This window comes from Dama dama, chromosome 19, assembly GCF_033118175.1.
Source record: "Dama dama isolate Ldn47 chromosome 19, ASM3311817v1, whole genome shotgun sequence".
Classification (NCBI taxonomy): Eukaryota; Metazoa; Chordata; class Mammalia; order Artiodactyla; family Cervidae; genus Dama; species Dama dama.
The window spans coordinates 83449824-83474830 of NC_083699.1; the positions used below are offsets into that span (position 1 = coordinate 83449824).

Below are 25007 nucleotides of genomic sequence, written 5' to 3' on the forward strand. Positions count from 1 at the left end.
AACTGGGTTCAGAGTGCTTTTGAAATTTGCTCAGCCTCTCACAGCCAGCAAATGATGTTTCTGGGTTTCATACTCAGGTTTGTATCCATTTTATTCTCAGACAAATCAAAAATCACATTATGGTGAGCCGTGTAAGTTGTAAGCTCCCTCTAAGCTATTGCCACATAGCTGGGCCACTTTAGCTGTCAAAAAAATGTCCATCATCTTTGGTCAGGGTTGGTCATGAATTATGCAAGCTTAGATTTACGTGAGGTCTTTAGGGATGCAGCCTTGCACTGAATACAGCTGCCTTGAGTTTAAAATAGACCAGATCAGGTGGAACTCTCTCTCTTGCAGTGGCCCAGCGATCTGCAGAGAGGTTGTTATCACCACTAACTCCTGCAGTCACTCTCTGGCACCTGGCCCCAGGTTCATAATGATGGCTGGATCATCCAGCTGTCAGACAGAATTAAAGTGAATGACAAACTTTACTTATCTTTTCTGTCAACTAGACTCAGAGTGTCAGAGTTGGGGACAAGGACCTTAGAGGAAATGTTGGAAAAAATAAGACAAACCAGACCAGCACATCCATAAAATCAACTTGTAGTGTGGTAACATAAAGTCAGTAAATTTGGGAGCATCTAAGCCAGAGAGATTACACTCAAAGATCCATGAGGCCAGGCAGGTAACAGAGAGGAGCAACCCAGGGCCAGACAGGAGGGAGGGGTGGGGACCACAGAGAACTGACGGGGAGAAAGGAGCAGCCCGTACTCAGCTCCAGCAAGTAGTGCCACACCCAGTGCTGCCAGATGCTAGAAACTGAAAATCCAGATTAAAAATGTTGACAAATAACTAGAAAATCGTAAAACACTTGAGAGGCAGACAAATCCAATTCTGGATGTGACTTTTTGGCTGTGACTTACCCATAGACTTAAAGAGCTAATCTGATTTACCCAGGCCTAAATGGTGAGTGTGCTGTGATGTACCATCTCATCCCACCATGGGGAAGTCACCTTCCCTGATTCCTGGGCTCATGGTGGTGGCTGTGCAGTGGGTGGGGGAGTCCTGGGCTTGGTCCCTCTGTCTGCTCCTCACGTCACTCACGCAAATCCATTGAATTGCCACAATCCCTCCTTTCTCCCCAGTAAGATGGGAGTAATGACACCTGCTTCCTAGTGCTGTGTGACGAGCAAATGACACAGGGGATAGAAAATCACTTTGCAAACCGTGTGATGGACTGGGAGATGAGCATCATTTCTGAGAATGTATCCTGAGCCAGATAGCAATTTGCTGGGCCTTTTCCCCCCAGTCTTTCTCTTTCCAAAGCCCCGAGTCCCTTTGTTTGGGACTGATGTCATCTAGATAAGATAAATGACAGATGTCAGTGTGGCCATTCTTCATGAAAGGAGTAGGTACCAGAAAGGAGAGCAGGGAAATCTGTGTCCCAGGGGGTTAATGGAGAGGGTGAGGATGGAATGGGATGTGTGTATCCAGAACAGGTTCCTTCTGTGGCTCTGAGAAGCCTGACTGTCTCTCCTCATTGTGTTTGGAGAAGCAGCACTTTTCCCTTGCACTACGCATCAGCAGCATTTCTATCTGACATTTATATTACACACAGTTCATATATGGCCTGCTGTGCTGACTGCATGTAAAATACTAACATATCCCCTGAGCCTGCAACACAGACACAACCTGTTACTTAATTTTATTTAAAAAATTCTATACCACTCTGTCAATCGCCACAAGCCCCTAGTTTGTCCATTTTAAGGCATTTTTGAAGTTCCCAAACAATTAAAGTCACTCAGAGATGCTACTTTTCCCATACATGAATTACCCAGCCCACCAATTCCTCTGAATACATCACCTAATTTGCATTATTCCTTGGTTAAATATAGTATTTGCATGCATAAAGAATAATCTTTGAATATGAAAAGGAATTTTATGATATTGCAATATATTGAGCTCTTTGGAGGAAAGATATTATGTAAATCTCAAAATTAAATATTAAAACAATATTACACTGCTGCCTGTGAAAATTTAGAGTGTTACGATCCATATGCTGAATCTAGTCTGTTTTTAAGGGCTGGTCTCATTGGAAATTAGCAGGTGAAATTTGCTCTAGAGCAGAGAGAAGATTGAGTCGAAACTTCAAAAAGATGGGAATGACTTTAAGGAAAATTTTCATTGAAGTTAATAAGGAAAAGTTTTTTAAAAACCTAAAGTCAATGAAAATTTTACTGTCCTCAATTCAATTTCATAGTTCATTTCATTGCTTTCTTATCATAAAAAGGTTGTTTTTATTGTTTCTGAAGCCCTGCTATTGGGAAGGAACGTCCAAGCAGCCTCAGAGAGGTCCTGCCATTAGCAAATAGAGTTTCTTGTCTTTTGAGCTGAGCAGGTCAGCATGTAGCATCGCCCTTGACCAAAGTCATGGGCTTCCACTACTGGCAGCCTTAGGTTCTGCACTAGATGGTGACCTCTGCAGAGACTCAGACTTCCCACCCCACCCCAGCTTCATGAGAGAAGGACCACACAGCACTAGGCACAAAGTCTTGATAAATATTTGCTACGCTTCTTTAGTCCCTGCATGTGACATATGTTTGGTTGATGTGCAGTGATCGTAATATGTCCTGGTGATCCACAGGTGGGCAAGTGATCCTTCTAGGTCAGCAAGGAACCAGGTCCCTTCCTCCGCTATAGATCCTAGAGGGAAAATGTAAGGGACTGATTGTCGGACATTACTAGGAGCCCCAGTGCTCTCAAAGGAACATAGTGAGATGCAGCCACATTCAGAGGGGGATTTGTTTGTTTGTTTAAGCATGTTAACTTTAGATATGTACTCACCACAGTCTTTGAGATTGCCTTCCACTTGCCGATTGCTTGTCTTCTGCTTCTAGGGGCTCTCATTCACTGACTCGACAAATATTTACTGAGGTCTTCTGTGTGTCATTCATGGTTCCAAGCACGAAGAACACAGGAACAAACAGCACAGACAGGAGTCTGTGTCTTGGGGAGCTCATGTTCTGGTCCCCAGCATTCATTGACACTGGGCTCGGAGGCCCAGAAGGGCACCGAGGGGGATCTCAGCTGGGCTCTGGGTTCCACAGCCTACTGAAGTGCCAACTCACACTTTGTGAGAGTTAGGATGTGATCACATGCTGCTGCTCAAGAGCTTTCAGTCTGGGGAGGCTGTTGGCCACACAGTGTCCGACTGTGCAGCCCCAGGGACTGTATCCCGCCTAGGCTCCTCTGTCCATGGTATCCTCCAGGCAAGAATACTGGAGTGGGGTGCCATTTCCTTCTTCAGGGGCTCTTGCTGACCCAGGAATCAAATCCTCATGTCTTGCATCTCCAGCATTCATAGGTAGATTCTTTACCACTAGTGTCATCTGGGAAGCCCACACAGAGACAATACTGGGTGGAATATTATATTATTCATTATCTGAGCAGTTAGAACTTCTTGTGGACAGATTTCACGTGCTGGGCCACTCGGTGGTTGGGCATAGGTATGCTCCCTGTTCCAGTCCTGAGCAATGCCTAGGGATGCTGCTAACAGCTTGAGAATAGCTGCATTGCTCTGAGGATGACTGGAGGGCCCCATGGACCCTGGGGACCTATTTGCTCATTTTACTAGCTCTTGGGCCAAGCACTCTAGGTACAGAGTTTGTTAGGTGAAAAGGAGATTGCCGGCAGTGAACTGTAGTAAGATCCTCTCCTGTTCAAAGTCCAAATGAGATTGTTATCACCCTCTTTACAGAGGGAGCCTCCAGTTGGATCAGGAGATAGTTTCTGTCTCCTTTGTAGCCCAGGCAAAGGGGTGGCCCAGGCAAATGAGCCGGCTCCTTGCTCCTCTGGCAAATGTCAGTTCCTTGAACAATGTCATCTCCAGGAGAGTTGGGTCCTATATCCATCTGTGTGGCTATGGTTTCCCCATGTCTAGCTATGTGCCTAAAATAATAGCATTTGAGAAATGTTCATTGAATGAATTAATAAATTATCAAATGAACGTATGAATGGATGCCTCAGTCATTCTTAAATTAATCTCAGACATCAACAAATGGTGTAGCTTGCATTCTCTCTGTGGTCTTTCCTTCCTCTGGCATCTCTTGGCAGGCACTGTGATTAGAGTTGAGACCCCACATTCTGCCAGATGTTGCTGAGACCTGGACTTCCTGGGTACAATGTTCTTCCAAAACACGGCCCTGTGTGGGAGACACTCAGCCATGCCGGGCGGGGGTTGGATTGCCCCTTCCCCCACAGTCAGGGCCCCAGCTGCTCCAGCAGGCACCAGCGGGGATGTCAGGGTGGCATTCCAGGGCTGCTGTCTGTCCACCTGCATGCCGGCTCCGCGCCTATCATTTTCACAGCACTATCCATGTTAAACAGGCAGAAGCACCAGGGGTTTTTGAATGCAGCAATTAACAAAACAGTAATCAAGCTAAGTGTTTAATTTCAGAAAATTAACATCTTCTCTGAGCGGATATGAAAGATGGGGAAAAAAGACACATTAAGCATTCTGGGTAAATAAAGGCAATGCTGGACCCCAGATTTATTCTAGTGCAAGGGGCACTTTTTGCCAGCATCCCAGGCCTGGGGCTCAGTTTCCTCTGAGAGCAGAGCTGCAGGGCAACATCAGCTGTAGTATTGAACCCTGGAGATTTGAGTATGTGCTTGTGTTTCTTCCTTTCTGTCTTTTTTTCTGGACAGAACAAATGCTTTCTGTATCCAGAAAAGCTCAGGGGAACAAGCACCCATTCATGACCCTGGGAGCCCCATAGAAAACCCCCATGCATGTGTTGTCATCTGAGCTGTACTAGTTGTAAGGACAATGCCTGAGTTCTTAGATATGCATGAGTTGTTTGTGCACATGGACTGTATTTCTCCTGATGGACCAGGGCTCCTAAGGGAAAAGACCAGGTCTCACGGCTTCAGTAATCCAGGTACCTCTGTGCAGTGTCCCGTGTCCCAGGAAGTCCTCTTGGGCCTGACATAATGTTCACAGTTTGGTGGCATCTCCTGACCCAGTGCACTGCCATTTGTTTGCAGGAATGGGTTTGCATGTGGGGAGGGAAGCTTGTGAGGAGGTGGGTGTTGGGGGTGCTGGGTGGAGACAGGGCTTTCTGGTGTCTGTCGGCTCATCTGATGCCCTAGAAGGGGGAGAAGACAAGGAGGGCAAAGAAGGAGGCCTCGAAAGGTCACTGAGGTTCAAGGCTCAAACAGGTAGCCCCGAGTCTCCGAGAAGGCTCTGCAGCTCAGCAGGGGGACAGGCTTCGGGAGGCTGAGTGGGTGCCGCCTGAGGGAACACAGGGGAACTGAGTTCTCATAAGCCACGGCTCCCCAGGGAGGGTGCTGGAAGTCTGGCTCAGTGAGCAGCTTTTCTATGGGCTCCTCAGGCAGCCTACATGGAAAACAAAGAAACCAAAGCAGGAGAATGAAGGGCTGATTTGCAAATATGTGGGAGCCGCAGAGGGGCTCCCAGAAGGGCAGAGGGATGGTGGGCTGGGTTCTGTGCATGTGTCACTGGTGGAGATTCTGAGTGCCCAAGCAGAGATATTATGTATGCAGTTGGACATTCAGTCTTCTGTTTTCTCTGTAGGTGGGAGATAAGCTTGGTTGCTGAGAATAAAAGAGGAGGCTTTGGGGTTGAAGGAGAATGAAAAATGTTAGGCAGTGCACTCCAGAGAAGGGGAGATGGAATTGACCAGAGAAATTCAGCATCTCTAGAAAGTATTTTGAAGGCTCATTTGAAGTTGGTGATCTTCCATTTACAAAGCTGCCCATTTGCCCTGTTGTGTGGCTTTCTCAGCAGTGTCGGGCTGCTCAGAGCAGGCCCTATAGAAAGAGGATGGTGGGTCTCAGGTTGAGTTTTACTGGTTGTGTGCTATGGAAAGATGAAGGCAACTCACTCCTGTTGCTTAGGGGAGTATTGTCAATTACGCTATTGCAAAATGGGACCCAAGCTGGATGAAGCAGGATACGAATTAGGATAGGGCTATGCAGAAACAGTTAAGGCTGTTGGGGGGGGGGGGAGGTGGGCTGGGGGTGTGTGGGTGGAGTTATCAGAGGTTGCTCCGGGTGGGCAGGCTGCTTGCATTCAAAAAGTATACTTGATGTGTGGCTTTGAAATTGGAGCAACTTCAGGCTAGGCCAGGTCCAAGTGAATGTCAGGAAGGGGAGGATTTGGAGGAGTTGTGGTGGTTGGGGAGTGAGTGTGCGTTGTTCAGGTGGACCTTGGAGTTACCCACAGGAGGGCGAGGCACAGACTGAGAAGCTGACAGAGAGGGAAACCCAAGGCTTCAGTGAGTCAGGGAGTGACGTGGGAGGGAGTGCACCACCGTCCCAGGCTCAGGGAGCAGCGGTCCAGCCCAAGGGCATTTGTGCAGAGGGTGCAGGTGGATGGGGCACAAGGAGGACACGGCCCACCTCCTGACCCTGAGGTGTGCTGGGCATGAAGTCATAACCACCATGCTGGGGAGAGCCGCAGGACGGAGGGGTCTGCAGGGAGAGCTACTGTTCCCTAAGGAAGACATGGAGGGAATGTTCTGGAAAGAGCCCGGTGGAGGCCTTGGGGAGTTTTCTGGTTCTTGAGCAATCATTTTGGAGGGCCTGGGGCAGAGGTGTGCAGGGTGGTGAAGGAGGAAGTCAAGGTCAAGGGGATGGAGGCCCTGAATATGGTGGGGACGGAGTGTAGGGAAGGCTCACCGCTGGGCAGTGCCCATGGAATCCTGCTTGCAGGGGACATCTTGGCCCTGAGGCCGGAAGACTTGGACCTCCAGGCCCAGGGAGGAGAGTCACAGCGGCTGCAGGCATGGGTCCCCTCTCTGGTGTCAGCGTGGTGATGACAGGCTTTGGGTGGTGGTGGTAGGTGCCCTGCTGCAGGTGTGTGGGTGAGAATCACGGAGCAAGAGGGCACACGGGGTATCATCTGCTCTCCCTGTGGCCTCTTTGGGGCCTCCTGTGATCAAGCATTCAGCAAACCAAGGCTACCATCGCTCTGGTCCCACAGGACAAAGGCTGACAGGCCAGTGGGAGGTGAAGCTGAACGGCCTGCCCCAGCCACCCTACAAGCCACCCTGGGGCCCCTGCCTAAGACAGACATCACCTGACAAGAACCCCCATCACTCACACTTCCCCTCACAGCCTCCTGCTGCCATGGGGCACAGCATTCAGGGTCACTTCCTTTTACCAGTGCACCTTCTGGTTGCCCCAGGAGAGAGAAATTGCCAGGAGGGATGACCCAGCAGGCAGAGCGGCCCCAGGACACACTCACTAGGATGTCTCATCCTCCTAGCGTAGGGATCTGTGCACATTCACCTCTGTGAAGCCCCTGATCTCTGCAACCATGAATTATGTGACCCTGCCCATGCTGTGCATCCTCCAGGGGTTCTGAAGATGCTAGGAGCTTGAGTATATGGGGAGGGGAGAGAGAGTCCATCTCAGGGTCAGGAACCATGCTGTTTCAGACTCTGCTCTAGCTTACTAGGGACAAGGAAGTCAGCTTTCTCTCTCTCTCTCAGTGCTATAATCCATAAACTGTAAGAATTGAGAGAAAACTGAATAATCCCGGATGTCCTTTTAAAATGTAACATTCTGATTTCTAGACAAACAGTTTTCAAAGTTGAGCTTGCCCCAGAATCCCCTGGAGGGCTTGTTAAAACTCAGGCTGTTGGGCTCCACCGCAGGGTTTCTGATTCAGTAGGTCTGGGGGTGGGGCTCAAAATGCCGCATTTCTTCCCAGTTCTCAGGTGATGCTGATCTGGGAATACATTTGAGAACTAGCAGGTAGAGGATTCCAGGAGAGAACCAGAGAATTCTCGGGTCATTTCAGATAATTGCCTCGGAGGTAATTACCAGAAACAAAGGCCTCTGCTGTAAACCCACACCCCCAGAGCAGCCCCTAGGCCCCAGCCCCCACCGTCACATGCCCCCTTGGCTTAGAACCAAACCTTCAGTGGGTGGACCAGTGAAGGAGGTGCCTCCCCGTGGGTGTGGGGCTGACTCAGGTACCCAGGCTGCAAACCGTCACTTTCTCCCCGACTCACACTTGGTTGAGCCCGTGATGAGACTCAGGTAATACTCTACAACAGCATGGAAGTGATGCCACCCACCCAGAGCAGTCCTCTGTCCCCAGGGGAGTCAAGGTACAGGGGGAGATTGGAACGGATTGTCTGGGGCATCTCAAGGCAGGGCTCAGAGTGAAAGCAAAGACGCCAATGTCCACATTAGGGAAAAACAATTAGAAAAACAATGAATTCTGCTTTTGTATTCATACCCAGTCTCCAAACTAATTGCTTATTTGTTTAATCTAGTTTGACCAGAAATGTTACTGCACCAAAAATATTTAATGAGTCAGGTTTCCTAATGTAAAATTCAAGCCTATTTGTGCAATGAAATGAGTTTTCATCAACAGAAGAGGAACCTGTTATCTAAGCATTATCTTCTCAACAAAATTCTCTCCTAGAATAGGGATGTCAGAAGAAACAGATTCCTCTGCACACAGTTCATCACTTGCACAATTCTTCTGTGTGCAAATTATTCTTTGTCATCAGTACTATTGGGTCTGATGTCTTTAGCTGACATTTATAGATTTTGGGTTTTTTCTAAGGGTGTGTTTCATGTAAAAAAAAAAGATAATCGACCACCCCCAACTCCTCAGGTTCAACCTCATCACTAGTGCCTTTTAGGAACTCACAAAAGTTAATCTGAGGTCTCAAGGGGAGGCTGCCCAGCAGTTTTGGTTCCCTCCACAAACCCTTTAGAGTCTGGGCTGAGGAGATGGAAAATGGACTGGCCTCAAGGTTCTGGGACCCCTGTTTTTGAATCACCCAGAGCAGCACTGCATGGTCCTGTTTCACACTTTATGCTTCAGGGAATCTTTTCTTGGGAGAAAGAATTCCACAGTTTAAAAAGAAAAGAAGTTAGAAAACCATTCATGTTAGGCTAACATTTCAGCTGAAACATTCCAGTGAGATGGGAATGGCCCCAGCCTCCCCAGTTTCTACCTCTGTGATCTAGAAGCACTCCTGTCCCATTCCCCTGAGACCTCTATACTGAGACGCACTCTATATTCCTTCCCAGGTACAGGCTGCAGAATCACAATTCTGCCTTCCCACCCCACATCTTTCTCCTTTTTAGGTCATTGTCCAAGTTTGGCCTTTAAACCTGTGATTTTGACCCCTTTTACTTCTAATGCCTTTGGAGAAGAGCCCCTGACCATTCCAGTAAAGGCAAACTTTTACTGAGCATCTGTTATGTGCTAACACAGTGGGAAGAGGGTAAAAACAAGACCTCTACCCTAAAGAATTTACTCCAGTGATAGAGAGCAGAGCTGATCACCTGGGAAGTTAGGTCCCAGTGCACTGTGTCCCAAGGTGGTGATTACAGTCCAATGAGCTTTATTGAAAACAAGGACTGAGTTGGGAGGAAGGAAGGGACACTCTGCTGGGCGTGGTCTGACACAGCTAAGCCAGGGCAGTGTGTGGCGTGATCTGGGCCTTGGTGGGGTTATGAAGAGAGGTGGGCGGAGGGGGTGGTTCTCTGGGCAGAGATCCCCAAAGCTGAGTTCTGCTGGGATCAGTGAGTAGAGCAGTGAGATGATGAGAGCAGCACATCCTCCAAGGGTGAGAGGCAGCCTGGACTGGCCAGAGGCTGCCACATTGTGAAATGTTAGAGATCTCTTTCCAATGGGGATCCAATGACTGTTTTGGAACATCAGAGGAATAGGTAAAATGAGCTTTGAGATGGTTAATCTGGCTGTACTATAATAAGAAGAGGCCCAGAGGGAGACAAGGATCAGGGACAGGGTGTTACGTGTCAGTCAATTTGGGTGACCAGACCAGAAGAAATGTGGGCACAGAGCCAAGGGACCCTCCATGACTCCTGGGCCTGACTCACACCACCAGATGATTGGGTCCTGCCTCATCCCCTCCCCACAGTCACAAGCTCTCCTTGTCCTCAAGGACAAGGCACCCCATCATTTATTTCCTAGATTACTTCCCAGCAAAACTGCAGGTCATCCCGAGATGTTACAGGAAACCATCTTTCTTCCAGAGCATTTGTCACACCAACCTCCGGGGAACCCTGCTGTTAGCCTTCCTGTTCTCTAAGCCCATTCTTATTCATCGCTCCACTCTGACTGGGTTGACATGTTTATTTATCCCCTCAAAGATATTTATCATACAAATACCCAAGGCCTGTCACGGAGTTGTGCTTTTCACATTTACCTTGAGGACCTATGCCCAGGGATTGATTTGCATCTATGAACAGTGGTGGACCCAGAAGGAGACTTTGGGCTGGTTGCCAAGTCCCCACTGTTGGCAGACTGGATCAAGTTGGAAGAAGCAATGGACCACACAGGGCACATCCTCAGAACATTTGAAAACCTCATAACATCAGGGCTAATATTCCTATTTTATAGTTGAAGAATTTAAGGTCCAAAGAAGTTAAGTAACCTTAACCCATGACCACACAGTAAGCAGATGGCAAAGCCAGAATAGCGGCCCCCCTCTCTCTGTAGCATTTCTAGGGCCCCAAGCATGGTCCATCTGCATTTTTGCTAACTCCTGCTGCTCTGGGCTGGGACTTTGGCTCCTTACCATTCCTTACCACCCTCCTCGTTTTCCTCACAGCTGGGTTCTATGGTATAGATTGCAGGTGATTAGTGTAGGGATGATTTAGCTGGGAAATGCTACTCTAGAAAGAGTAAGAGAGTTTAGCATTACCATGTGATCCAGTAGTTCCACTCCTTGGCATGTACCCAAGAGAAATGCAAATATAGGTCCACACAGAAACTTACACATGAATGTTCTTAGCAACATTATTCACAATAGTCAAAATGTGGAAACAACCCAAATGTTCATCAAATGATGGATATTTGTCCTAGAAACAGCAATGCCCAGCATGATAGAAGTGGTGATAAACCTCAGATGGACACTGTTCAGGCTGGGGCAGCTGTATCATTCTGAGGGGTCACTCTGAGGACCACCCCCCACTGTGCAAGCATTTCTTCATGGGAAGACTGAGGAAAGCTGCACCAGCCAGCCCAGCATGAGTTATTGTGAGGGAGGCAATGGACGCTCCTATCCATGGGCCTCCTTGAGAAGTTCAGACAGGAGAACCCCTAACTGGAAAGGCCATGTGTCTTCCAGGACATTTGCTAAGCTTGTTACCTGAGGCCAAGCAGAGGGGACTCAGCAGTGACCCTCTAGGGCCTCACAGCAAGGCTGCCCCTGGCATGCTTTCTACCTGCAGAAGAAACACTGTTTTCCCCTTTAGATGAGATTTGCTGAACTCTGACAATTCAAGTTCCATATTTTCATAACCTCTTCAAACATCTCACTCCAATTATTGTTGTTGTTCAGTTACTAAGTCATGTCTGACTCTTTGTGACCCCGTGGACAGCAGCATGCCAGCCTTCCCTGTCCTTCACTGTCCTAGAGTTTGCTCAAACTCATGCCCATTGAGTTGATGGTGCCATCCAACCATCTCATCCTCTGTCACCCCCTTTTCCTCCTGCCCTCTATCTTTCCCAGCAACAGGGTCTTTTCCAGTGAGTTGGTTCTTCGCATCAGGCGGCCAAAGTAGTAGAGCTTCAGCTTCAGCATCAGTCCTTCCAGTGAACATTCAGGGTATAAGCTGATATAATATAATATATATGATATAATAGATCAGCTTAATTTTAAATGCATGCATGTTTTGCTATTATTTTTCTTCAAAACTACTGATAAATACTTTGGTTATCTTAAATAAAATATTTTAACATCATTTATTATATCCCCAAGTGGATTATGGTGATAAATGTTGAAAGAATTCTTTGAACATAAAAGTCAATGAAGACATTAGGAAGTAATTTTTAATAAGGAAAGATAATGCTTTAGAACTTAGTAATTGTCCTAGGGAAAAAAATATCAATCTGTTCTAGCATTTGGAATCTGAGATGCCTAATCATTGGGAAAAAACTGCCCCTATCAAATAGACAAAATAAGGAGTAAGAGAAAACTTTGAACATGACTGGAGTCTGTAACTTGATTAAAAGGTTAAACAAGGAATATTTTAAACATAAAATGTTTGGTCCAGGAGAACCCAAGATAGGAAATCAGGTTCCACAGTAAGACTCCATGGTCCAGATTTGGGGTTATTAAATTCCAGACAGAATCACACCACCCTCCGAAGACCCAGCTGGAGTCTCAGAGGGCTGCAGGCACTCCAATCTCCATTGGAGCCCTTCCTTACAAATGGAGGGCTAGTAGGTGGTCTACCTGGCCCCATCCATGATGCCACCGGCAGTGACCTATGACCAGATTGGGCTGACACTTGTCCCACGTCACCTGTGAGTTCCTTCCTAACTTGCAACTGGGACCATTCCATCCCTGCAATTTATCCACATCTCATTTGTCAGTTCAGGCAGGAACATTCTGTGCACTCTCGCTGCTGAATGTGATATACCAGCTTAGATCTGTCTGCTTCAAAAGCAGTTTGGGAGGAAGGTCTCCCTAAGGTGTTCCTTCACAACAACAGAGACAAAGGACTCAGCCCACCTGCCTTTTCATTTTCTCCATCCCTGAGCCCCTGGACCAATGACGTTTAAGTCTCTTTCTGCTTCTGACACAGTTAAAGGGCTTTTTATTATTGGCTCTAGACACTCTTTCAGACACTCCTGGTTCTGATTCTGTTTGAACCTTCACACAGATTTTCCTCAGTGCCTGACAGAACACTTGTCATTGCTTCTCCACTCTCCTCTTTGGATCCTGGCTTCCTGTTGGGTTGGCCTCTTTATTTTACTGAGAAGAAGTTCAGGGCAATTTTGAGTATGTTTGGATTTTTTGAGCACTGGCTCTTTAGGCCGAACATATCTTTCTTTTTTTTTTAATTTTATTGAAGTATAGTTGATCTACAGTGTTGTGTTAATTTCTGCTGTACGGCAAAATGACTCAGTATGGCTTCCCTGATAGCTCAGTTGGTAAAGAATCTGCCTGCAATGCAGGAGACCCTGGTTCAATTCCTGTGTCAGGAAGATCCGCTGGAGAAGGGATAGGCTACCCACTCTAGTATTCTTGGGCTTCCCTTGTGGCTCAGCTGGTAAAGAATCCACCTGCAATGCAGAAGACCTGGGTTCGATTCCTGGGTTGGGAAGATCCCGTGGAGAAGAAAAAAAGCTATCCACTCCAGTATTCTGGCCTAGAGAATTACATGGACTGTATAGTCCATGGGGTTGGGAAGAGCTGAACATGATTGAGCGACTTATGCTTTCATGTGTATATATATATATATGTATATATATATTATAATGATTTATCACAAAATACTGAATATAATTTCTTGTGTTATACAGTAGGACCTTGTTGTTTATCCATCCTATATATAATCATTCATAGCTACTAATCCTGAACTCCTGGTCCATCCCTGCCCAGCATTCTTCTCCCTTGCCAACCACCAGTCTGGTTTCTGTGTCTGCAAACACATCTTTCTTGATCAGTACCTTCTTTCCAAATAGCCCCTAAATTAATTCTTTGTCCTTGCTTTTTCTAAAGAAAGGTCTATATTTGCTTACTTGCTAAATTTTAATAATGTTCATTTCTTTCTCTCTGTAGAATGTTTAGTTTAGTCAAAAGTGATCTGTGTGCTTGCAAAGAAGAAATTCTTTCAAGGATTCAGTGAAACTAGCCCTTCATCTGAGGATGCAGGTTTATGAGAAAAGATAGCTGGCCAGGGTATACTGTTCAAACTATTGTATTTAGAGTTCCAGGAACTGCTTCTTTGAATTAATTTTCCCTCCTATCTTACTCTGATTTAGTTTTGCTAAAAGCAGTTGGTATTTTAATGAATACCTGAGCACTTTTTAGTTTTGTTTGGTCTGAAGATTTTCTTGCATATAAAACATTGGATTTAGAGGTGGCACTTGCACTTGAAGGAAAAAGAAGTTGTCACCGTAGGTAATGACTGATGACAGAGTACCAAATGTACACTGCCCCTGATCTTCAGGGAAGTGGAGTAATACTTTCTCACTTTCTTCCCTATGCAAAATCCCATCTCAATTAAAAGGTAAGACATTTAGAATGACCTATATGAGGATAAGCAGCCTGCCATGGGGTCTGTGACCACAACGTCATCACCATAAATCTGAGAAATGCTGGCCGTGGTGGCTGTCACCCTCTGGCAGTTTCTACTGGGTCTGTGTGCTGCTGATGGGCTACCAGGATGTCCTTGCCACCTATGTAACAGGGGCATTCCTGTCTGTGGATTTGACTCCTTTGATTCTGGATCAACCCACCCTATGAGGGTCTCTTTGTCATTTGACCCCAACCGGGACCTCCAAGCAGGACTGTGACTTTACTTGTCCTTTTGTCCTGAGTGGTTAGAGCAGGGGCCTGGCACCTTGGGTGGCAAATATGCTAAGTTTTGAATGATGGCTTTCCAGGGATTCGAGGCAAAGAAAAGAACCAAGCCCATCAAAATCCTCAGGTCATTAGGATTAATCTTTCCAATTTTTAATACATAATGCTTCAGCTTTGAGGCAGAAGGATCCTAAAAAGCTATGTGGCCCTGATATGAGTAACATCATGTCAAATGAGCCTGTTTCCACAGAGGACTGAAAGAGTAGCCCCTTCAGTGTGGTGGGTGGGGGCAGGGGTGGGATGGTGGGGAGAAGATTCAAAGAGGCCATTCCCACCCATCCTGGTGAACCCAGCAGGATCCCAGACCATTTCTACAAACTCCAGAACACAGCCTCACTCTCCCTGAAGCAGCTTCATCCTCTCCTGGCTCTGCACACAGTGAACACAGGTGTCGGAGAGACAGTCAACCCGCACCCCCACCCACCCCCCACCATTAACAATCCAGCCTGTGCCAAATCCGTACTCGGTGCCTAGTTTCACTTTAGTAACTCAATAGTGGTACCTCACACATCCTGTCCTCCTAGGAACACTGCTGCTTGGCTTCTAGGCAGTCACACTCTCTGGTTCTCCTTCCAGAACACTGGTCTTTCTCTTCAGGCCCCTTGGCAGCTTTCCCTCATCTCCTGAATCTTAGACTATATAACCTCTTCTGCTCCTTCTCTTGGTCATTTCTGTCATTTCCAGTGCTTTTGATATGACATACTGATGACTTCAAATTTATATCTTCAGCCCAGACCTCTTCTATATGCATCTGTCCTCAGCCATCTACTAGTCTGGTACACCCTAGATGTCTCAAAGCAAGCAGGTCCCAAGTAGAGCACCTGGTCTTTCCTTCCAGACTGCCTATACCAGTGTCTTCCCTGATCTCCCTTATGCCCCTACCCAAAAACTTCCCAGCTGCTCAAACCAGAAAACATGGAGTCATGATGACTCTTCTATTTCTTCCACATCCCACATCCACTGAGATAGTCTTAAGTATATTCAGAATCTGACCATCCCCATTCTCACTGCCTCCACCACTCTGAGCCTGGTCCAAATCACCATGATCTTCTAGCTGGACTATTGCAATTGTGTTAGGGTAGTTCTTTCAGCTTTCCCACAGCCTCTGCACTCCATTTGCAACACAACAGAGGGTGATACATGAAACATGATGCCACTCCCCTGTTTGAAGACCTTCTCATGAGTCCCCATCTCGCTCAATAGAAGCCAAGGTCCTCTTTTAGTGTTCCTGCGGCCCTACCATCTGTGGCCTCGTCTCTGCACCAGTTCCACTGGCTCTTTACTGTTGCCTGGCTGCTCCCAGATCAGAACAGTGCCCTGACATTTCCCTCTCATGGGCTCTCCTCCCAAGTATCCACCTGCCTCCCTCTCTTCCCTCCTCCATCCCTTGCTCCTACACCTGCTCCTCAGGCAGGGCCTGACTGACCACCTGATTCAGAATTGCAGCCTCTCCCCAGCTGGCCTCCTACATTATAGCATTCTGTATCCCTTCTCCTCTACTCCATTTTCCCCCACTGTACTTGATATTTTTAACATACCTTGTAATTTGTATATTTATTATGTCTAGTCTCTGAATCACTCCACTAGAAAATAAGCTCTGTGAAGACAGAAAATGTTAAATTGTTCACCATGGACTCTCTAGAACCTAGAATGATTACTGGCACATGACAGATGCTCAGTAAATACTTGTTTAAATAGTTAATTAAGTGGATCTGGGCCATGATCCTAAGTTGGGAGGAAGAGAAGATGCATGTGATAGTTGAGGCAGGATCAAAAATTATTTCCACTTACTTGACAAATAGGCCAAATTCAACACCGTGAAGGTACATGTAAATCCCTGTAGTCCAAGCGAAAAGCCAACTCTATAGACAAAAGATGAGGAGCATACCATGGGAAAACCTAAAGGTTATATTGACAGTGGTTTCAAAATCAAATCGCAGGTATGTGTTTTTGAAGCAAAGGCTTATGGTCATATGAATAGATGCATAGTACACGGGTCATGGTAGATATTAGTTTTACTCTAATCTTTGCTGTTCGAACAGCAGTGAGAGAATTGGATTCACCTCAGGGCCTTATGCCTAAAGAGATTTAGATAACAAGCCTCATTTGGAAGAGAGCCACCTCAGGTGGCAGCATATCATGGGAGAAATTTCCATAGGATCTGGCCATTCTTTTCAGCAGGAAAAACTCAGGGGAGACCTAACTAGTTTCTTTAGCTATTTGACAAGCCATTCTGTGAAAGAGGGAACATTCTGTATTCAGTTGGCAGAACCAAGACCAGTGGGAAGCTCCAAGACATATTTCAGATAAGGATAAGGAAGACATGCACATTGGTGAGAGATACCCAGGCCTGGAGCAGCAACTCCTGTTGTCAGTGAGCCTCCTGTCCCCAGGGATGCAGCAGGGCTGGCAGAGAATAATTGATAGGGGGATTCAGAACTGCGTCAATTCAGGTCCTCCATTCACAGATGCCACAATGAAACCAGATATAGCAAAGGTTTATTGGGGAAGCGGGGTGGAGGCCAGAGGAGGCTGGGAGAGCTATCAGACCACAGTGAAGATCTGATCCCTCTAAAGGAGAGAGGGAAGGAAGAAGGATTGAGTGGGAAGAGCCTTAGACAGACACGAGTTGCAGGGAAGTGTTGGGAAGTCCAATGGGGCGTGTTTGAGCATAAGTTACCCATTGGAAGTTAAGAATGGACCTGTCATAGCATCCCCATCACTTTCAGTCATTTGGTGGGAGCAGCGTGTGGGAAACAGCTCCACATGGATGCAGTGATATATCTCAGAATGCTGCAGCTGGGGCCATTAGTCAGTTATGCTCCCAGGAGTAGGAGCTCTGAGGGGCGCATTTTCACAGACATCACAAGGTCTCTAATGGGATGTGGGCAAAGTCCCAGATGAACACTGTGATTCTAAGGGCTCATCACAGCACCTCTCACTCTGTGCTCTCTTTATGGCTCCCCCAGACTATGAGTATCTTCCTAATATCTTCCCTGCATCTCCACCCCGCCCACGGGCCTCATGCAGTAGGTGTCTGCTGAGAGTCCTAGGATCATGGAGAAACGGAGAATGAGGGAGCCCTGTGACCCAGCAGCTGTGCTCTGTAATTTCAGGTCCTAGAGGGGAATCTGTTAACTTAAATCCGGGACAGTAAATGCCACTCAGCCAAAGTCCCCAGAGAAAGCCTTGTAAAGTGGAGTTCGTGTGAGGAAGCGACCTTCATCACTGCAGAAGTGCCAGGACTAAACGGAACAGCCCCTGAACAGAGCGCAGACCGCAGCCTCATCCATTACCCGCTTCTTTCCTAGACAGACAGCCCTCATTTATTATTTCCAGACTGTTTTCATTTTACTTACACTGTGTGAAAAATGTTGAATTGGGAAATAAATAATATTCTTTTTAAACAGAGATTTTGGAAGCACTTCACAGATTTTGAAATTATTATTCTGTTTCCAAATGTTTGGTTTGTGTATCATTTCTTCATTTATATTTGTGAGCGCTCAATAGCAAATGTCCTCATTTGGAAAACTCTGACAGAAGTCAAAAAGAACTCTGTTGCTGGCCTGTATTCATATCTTTTGGAGAGATGCCGCCTCTCTTCCTTTTGAAACACAGCAAAATCTTCCATGCAGTCTCAGAAGATGTTTGCTAGAATACTCTTTTCCACTGCACAGCAATTCAGCACTGACCAGCTTGCCTCTTTTGCTGACATTCTCTTCTCTGTGATGGCTCACCCCATTACTGCAAGACTGAGGTTCCTTCAACACCATCTGCTCAAAAACAGTCCATCACTCCTCGTGATCCATTACCTGAAACATAGATTTTTCCTTCTGGTCACGCCCTTCATGCCTAACTCTGGCTTTGTCAGTTCATACTGTTCTCCTGTGGTTTTTCCGGCCATCTCTTGTTTTGGTGAAACCTTTCTTCTGCTTGTTCACTCCAGAGACTGCCCTCATACATGTCTTCCTGTCCTTAATTATCACCTTTTCTCTCCTTTGGTACCCAAACTCAATTCATTCTGCAAAACCTACAGGAAATTCTGTAGATCCAGCTGAGCTGATGAGAAAGAAAAGGCAGAGTTCCAGCCCAATAGCATTTCTCTGCCTATTTATCTCTGAAAGACAACCTTTCTCATGTCATCAAGGGTCTTTTCATCTGCCCTATCTCTTCCTCTCTCTGCAGCCCCTTCCACTGTTCCCATCATGCACCAGGTCAGTGCTACCATGAGGAGCATCACATTGTCATGGCCACAGCCGGAGCAACCCAATGGCATCATCCTGGACTATGAGATCCGGTACTATGAGAAGGTAAGCCAGTCCTGCCTGCAGGCTTGCAAGGCAGGGCCAGCCACTGTTGTGTGGGTGGTAGCCAGCTGAAGGCCCAGGGATACAGGCTGGAGGGAGTCCTGATGGGGGGAGGAATCTGGTGACAGAGGCCAGAGGCTCCCTGAGAGCACTCCCCAGCTCTGCCTCAGCAAAGGCCTCTAGCACCCAGGCACTTTCTGCACCAACTCAAGAGAGAACATCCCAACACCCCACTCCGCTGTCTGGGCCACTCACTGGGCTGTCGTGGATGGGGAAGACCAATTCCATTCTCCCAGTCACGCACTTGCTACATGTGTTTGCTGTGCTACAAACCCACCAGTGTCCCCCTGAAGATTTTGTGATTTTGTAAATTAGTGTTTTTCAAAGTTTTTGATCATGTACCTCAAATATAAGATCTTTTATTTATAAATCATATGCATGTATTTACTAACGTATGTATAGTTTAAAATATCTAACTGGAAATGAAAAAATAAGAGGTAGAAATTAATAGAAATAAAAGTTTGTACATTATCTTCTTTGACTGTTCTCTCACACCTGTTGCTGGGGACTACAACAGGGCATGTTCTGCCAAGAAAAGGGAAACGGTGCCCTGTGGTATTGACCCCTGACCTGTCTGTGGGGGAAGCAGGTCTTTCCTCCCACCATGGTGAACTATAACACTTGCAACATCCCAGGAAAATACGGTATTTCTTATATACTGATCCAACACAGTATTTGTGCAAACACCATTTATTCATTTATATTTGTTTGGCAAGTATTTTTTTTTTTTTTTTGGAGTGCCTGCTATTTGACAAGTACTGTTCTAGGATATACTAGTGATCAAACAAGGATTCCTGCCCTGAAGAAGCTTACTTTCTAATGCAAGTAGACAGAAAATGAATAATGAACATAATTAATAAGGGTATCATACAGTATGTTAGAAAATGAGGACTTTAAAGTGGGGGAAGTAGATCAGGGTAAATGGTCAGGTTTGGGGGAGGAGTAGTTGCAAAAATAAATAGAATGGTAAAAGTGGGGCTTTTGGAGAAGGTAAGTTCTAAGTAAAGACCCAAAGGAGGAAAGGGTGTTGTATAGCAGGCATGTGGGAGATAGAGAGCCTATATAAAGGCCCTGCAGTCGGATAATGATGCTGGTTCAAGGAGCAGGAAGGAGACCAGCATGACTGGACTCATAAGAGCTACAGCAAAACAATAGTCAGGGGAGAGGTAATCAGAGCAGGTGCTCATGTTGGGCTATGAGAACCTGAGCATTTCCACAAATGAGATTGGGATCCACAGCAGGTTTGGAGCAGAAGAGAAACAGAATCTGACTTATATTTTAAAAGGATCATTCAAGCTTTTCCACTGAAAATAGACCTGCTCGATTATAATAATCTAAGACAAGGATGGGGGCCAAAGCCAAAGCCAACAGGATTTCCAACAGGTTGGATTTTCAACTGGGAGTGTTTGGGCCTGAGTCACTAAGATGACTGAGGATGGGACCACTTGTGGCTGGAGCATGTCTGGGCTGAGGGAAGGGACCAACTCAGCTTCGTGTCTAAAATGCCTCTGAGATAGCCAAGTGGAAATGAGCAGCAGGCAGCTAGATATGCACATTTGGAGTTCAGGGGCGTGGACTGGGCTGGAGATGACCACTTGGAAGTTGTCAGTGTGTGGAAGTCCTGAGCCCAGGTGAGACTATCCAGTGGGTCATTGGAGATAAGAAGAGGTTCTAGGATGAAGACCTGCAGACTCCAACACGGAGGCAGTGTTGAAATGGAACATGACTGCATTGGGAAGGGAGCCTTCATTTCCAGAGCTGTCCGTAACTGACAACCACACAGATGTGGTCCCGTTACTGAACCACTTACTCTAGGTCAGTTTTCACATTTGTAAAATTCACCAATTTACTTCCCTGAAAGCAGAAGCCCAGATGGATCACCAGTCTAGCCTGCAAGGAAGTGTGCCCTTCAGCTGTTATAGCCGAATTTGCAAGCAAGGTGATGGTTAGGCAACTTTTTACTCATTTAGAGGATTCTGAGTTTCACAGATGGTTGATTTTGACAATTCAGGGAACTGGGAGTAATTCACATGATCTGGATTTATAAGCCACCATTATTTTCATTCAGCTTTGAACTGAGGGTCCTTATTTGCTATTTTTTTTTTTTTTTATCATTTAATGAAGTAAATGTTGGACAAATCCAAAAATGTTTTGGACCAATCTGGACCTATTGATTTCATGATCTCATTTCATCACCAAAGTTGACCTGGACCAAGTTCAAGTTGACCTATACCTAGTTCTGTTGACCTTCTTCAATAGAATATCATGCTTGACCATATATGGTGTGATGCAGAGTCAGTCACCAGTCCCCTTCCCATACACACATGAACTTGAACCTTGTAGCTCATCTCAAATAAATAATAATTTCTCCTTTGTGTGCCCCTGTTGGGTGCCAGAGTCTTTTTAAACATAATCTCTCCCCCTCACAGCCCAATATGGTAAATATTAATAACATTGTTTGGGGTAAAGAAACAAATACATAAAGAAGTTTAAAAAAACAAGCCCAACTTGCTCAGATCACACAGCTAGGAAGGGAGTCTCTAGCCTGGGTTCTTTGTCCTGTAGTCTGTGGTGGTGCTGGGAAGGGGTGAGATGTATGGGAAACCACCTGCCCTCCTCCTCTCCTGCTTTGCCAAGGGCAGTCACCAAGGGAGAGGGCGAAAGCCTCAGAACCGAAACCATGAGGCTCAGGCCTCTGTCCCCCGGCTCCTCATTCCCCAACCCACGCCCAACTCCTCCACAGACTTTCCCTGTCCATGCAAGCCTCCTCACTAAACAAACTGCAATTAACTTCGACTTCTGATGCTGTGAAGGAGGCTTATTCTCCCATTATAGATCCTGTCCCTACTTCTCAATAATTTATGCTAATTATTAACAGAACACATGCACAGCAGTTCAAAATGCCAGAGGGGGCTTCCACACTTCAGTGAGGCAGATCATTGTCCCAGAGGATAGAATGCTTTCTTTCAGAACAGAGAAGATTCTTTGCCCAAGTGTTGGTTACCATTCAATATATTATGATAGAATTCTCACTTGCTTATAATGTGCTCAAATATAAAATCCATTACATTGCCTTGACCATTTCTAATTTCCAAAGAAAGGACATTATCTTGTGAGGGTATTTTGAAATAATAATCACAATGACAATAATTCATCACATATTGAGTGCCAGTTATATGCCAGATATTCACAGATACATTAGTTCTGATCCTCAAAAGAAATGAAAGATACTTGAAAGTTGAGTGTAAGCAATTTATGGATGATAGAACTAAGTCACAGAAAGGTCAAATGATCTACCCTTAACCTCACAGGCCACAGCTAGGGAACCACAGAATTGGAACTGTAGATATTTTTATTATATTTCAGTATATTTCTGAGCTCAATGAAGGACTGGATGCAATTGAGTTGCTGCTGCTCAAAATTAGTGTGGCCTCAGAAATAAGAGAGTGTATCTTAATTTTCAATCCAAATACTTATAGCCAGAGTCGTTTGCCTGCCTGTTCCACAAGGGTGTGGAACCCTGGTCTTTAGAAGATGCAGACACAAACAGAACTCAGCCCGGTAGATGTCCTGGATTCAGTCCAAAGAAATAGAACTCATCATTCCTCCTTCCCATGCCACTTCTTCTAAACTAGGAATCAGCATCATTTTTCTGTGAGGACCAGGTAGTAAATATTTTAGGCTTACAGGTCATACTCTCTAATGCAACTACTCAACTGTGCCTTTATAGCAGGAAGCAGCCATGGGCAATAGATGACAATAGAATATGGCCATGGCTGGGATTCAATAAAACTTTATTTGCAAAAACAGGTAGTTGGTCATAGGCTGTAGTTTTCCAAGTCTGGGTCTCCCACTCCACATCACTCTCTTGGTTTGTGCTTGGGACACCTGTCAACTTCAGTACTGTGAGTGGACTCAATGAGGCTTTCGTCTCCTCCAATAGCTCATTAATAGAGAGCTCAGATGCCATCAAGCTGATGACACTCCCAGGGCCACTCCCATGCTCATCTTCTTCCCCATTTTAATATGCTTCCATTCATCATTCTCTTTTGTTTACTGTCTTGTAGCACTTTTCACTCCTGACGTCAGTACTTATAGGCAAACCAAGGGAGAACGTCTACAGCTGCTCTTGGCTGTCTTAATGATTAAGCATTTAGACATGGACTTGCCCTTCATATTAACTAGGTGAGGACATACTGCTTTAGGCCTTGGGTATTTCTACCCTTCAAATTTATTTCTACCTTTCATTTTCTCACAGGAACTCACTCAGACCTTGGCAATATCTTGTGCTCCATCCATGGATTCAAATTACTGGTCCAAAGTGTACTGTTTATTTACTCATTTAGCACTGAGGTGTTGGACACCCAGGCAAGGCAAGCCCCATGCTATATGTTAGGGATGGAGAAAGAAGATGTGGTCTCTGCTCTCAACAGCTGCAGCATCTGTCCCCCTCACACTTACAAAATCATAAACAACCAAAAACAGAAGGAGAAGAAAAGGAAAAGCAACTCTGTTCTTCACTCTTATCTGCCTGAGGTTGATGAATGGTTTTGAGAGAACAAGGACTGATACTCATTTTAATCACTGAACTTCTTGAAGGATGTGTGGACAATAAAGTGATTACGGGTTCTCGCCATCCAAATGCCAATACACCAGCACACATTTTTCAGGAAAAAAGCTGCCCAGGAGATGTTTCACATATTTCAAGCAGTGCACAGTTGCATCCAACACAGTAAAACCAGAGAATTCAGGCAGCTGCCTAGATTTTGGAGCAATGGGATTTTGTTCTAGTTTGCAAGGACCGTGTTTTCATAGTTTCAGACCATGTTTTCAGTATGTCAAGATAGTAATGATGAAAGTTTTAGATGGCATCCCTTCTAGAATGGACAGCCTTCTTCTTGCTGAATTCCTTATTGGGGGTGGAGTTGGGTTAGGAATCCACCTGCTTTTTAAATAAATCAAGTGATGTATGGGCGATCCCTTCCCAGGCCATCTCGCCCAGAGGCCAGTGGATATCACTTCGCTTAGAGTGAGCATGGGCCTCTTTGTAACTTTCAGCTGTCTATTTGCTCTGGCCTCTCACCTGGGGTCCTTTACAACTGCTTCCAAGTCACTCGTCACCACCCCATGCCACTTATCCTCCAGAGATTCCCAGTTACTTGCAGGTGCCTGATCTCCTTTTGGCCTCACCTTTGCATGCTTTATTCTGTTCTCTGTTATTATTCTGATATTCTATTCAGTTCTTACCCTCCTCACTCGTCCATGGGGCTAATTTCTTTCATCTTTCAGGACTCGCTCATGCCACCCTTTCTCTGAGTCCCTCCCAACCACCTTATCAGTCTGGGCTGGGAGGGCCTTCTACTGCTCCCTCATAACCCCTTGAGCTGCCCTCTGCCCTGTCACTCACTCAGCACTGCAGTTCTCAGCCCCACCCCACAAGACGTTGTGTACCCAAAGGCAGGGACCATGGCTTGATACCCACAGCCCTTGGTAGCATACATCACATGGTAGTATGTTGTCATTGTGACCATCTGGCCAAATGAATGAATGATCACGTATCAGGTCATCTCTGCCCCTGCACAGTAGATTTCTGCATATTTTAAGACGATGGTAATTTCTTTTCACTGTACTGTATTCTTTTGTCCCAGTTCAACTCCCAACATTTCTTCTGTCCTTTGACTAAGGATGTGGCTCACAGACCACACTGGTCAACAACTTTCCCCTCATTTATCACCCTGCCTCTTGAACTGCTATGCCTAGAACTCATCACAGTGCCCTAGATCTGCATGTGGGACTTGAGGCCTCCTTCCTGGTGACCTAAGATCTCCATTTTGTTCTAAGATTCACAGTGCAAAACAGGGGCAGACCTAGACTCTGAACAGCTACCATCTCCACAATGGTCACATGGAAATGATTAGAGATGAGCTGGTGCATGCGGGTGAGGTAGAAAGGTGATGGGCAGCAGGGAAGAGAGTCCTTGGGCTGGAACAGTGAGGGGCGCTTTCCTAGAAGAGGAGATCTTGAGGGGTGTAGGCCGAAGGAAACTGGAGAATGCCGAGGAGCCCCTGGAGAGAGGCATTTCAGGCTGGGAAAACAACCTAAGCAAAGGTCTGGAGGCCAGGGCTATGGTACCCAGAGAGGCAGCACGGTGGCGGTTCAGGGGGATGTGAGAGATTGGAATTGACTGCATTATGAAAGGCCCCTGGACTGAGAGTTAGGAGTTTTGTCTATCTGATAATAGCTTTAGGGAGTCAGAGATTTTTTTTAC

General features: G+C 46.1%; 1 protein-coding gene across 1 annotated transcript in view; it reads left to right on the forward strand.

Annotated features, from left to right (window-relative positions):
- Positions 1 to 25007, forward strand: part of EPHB1 (EPH receptor B1) — a 449527-nt gene that overhangs the window by 329261 nt on the left and 95259 nt on the right. The window contains exon 6 of the mRNA XM_061167645.1: positions 18558 to 18682. Coding sequence (XP_061023628.1) covers positions 18558 to 18682 — 125 coding nt within the window. The remainder of the gene's footprint in view (positions 1 to 18557; positions 18683 to 25007) is intronic.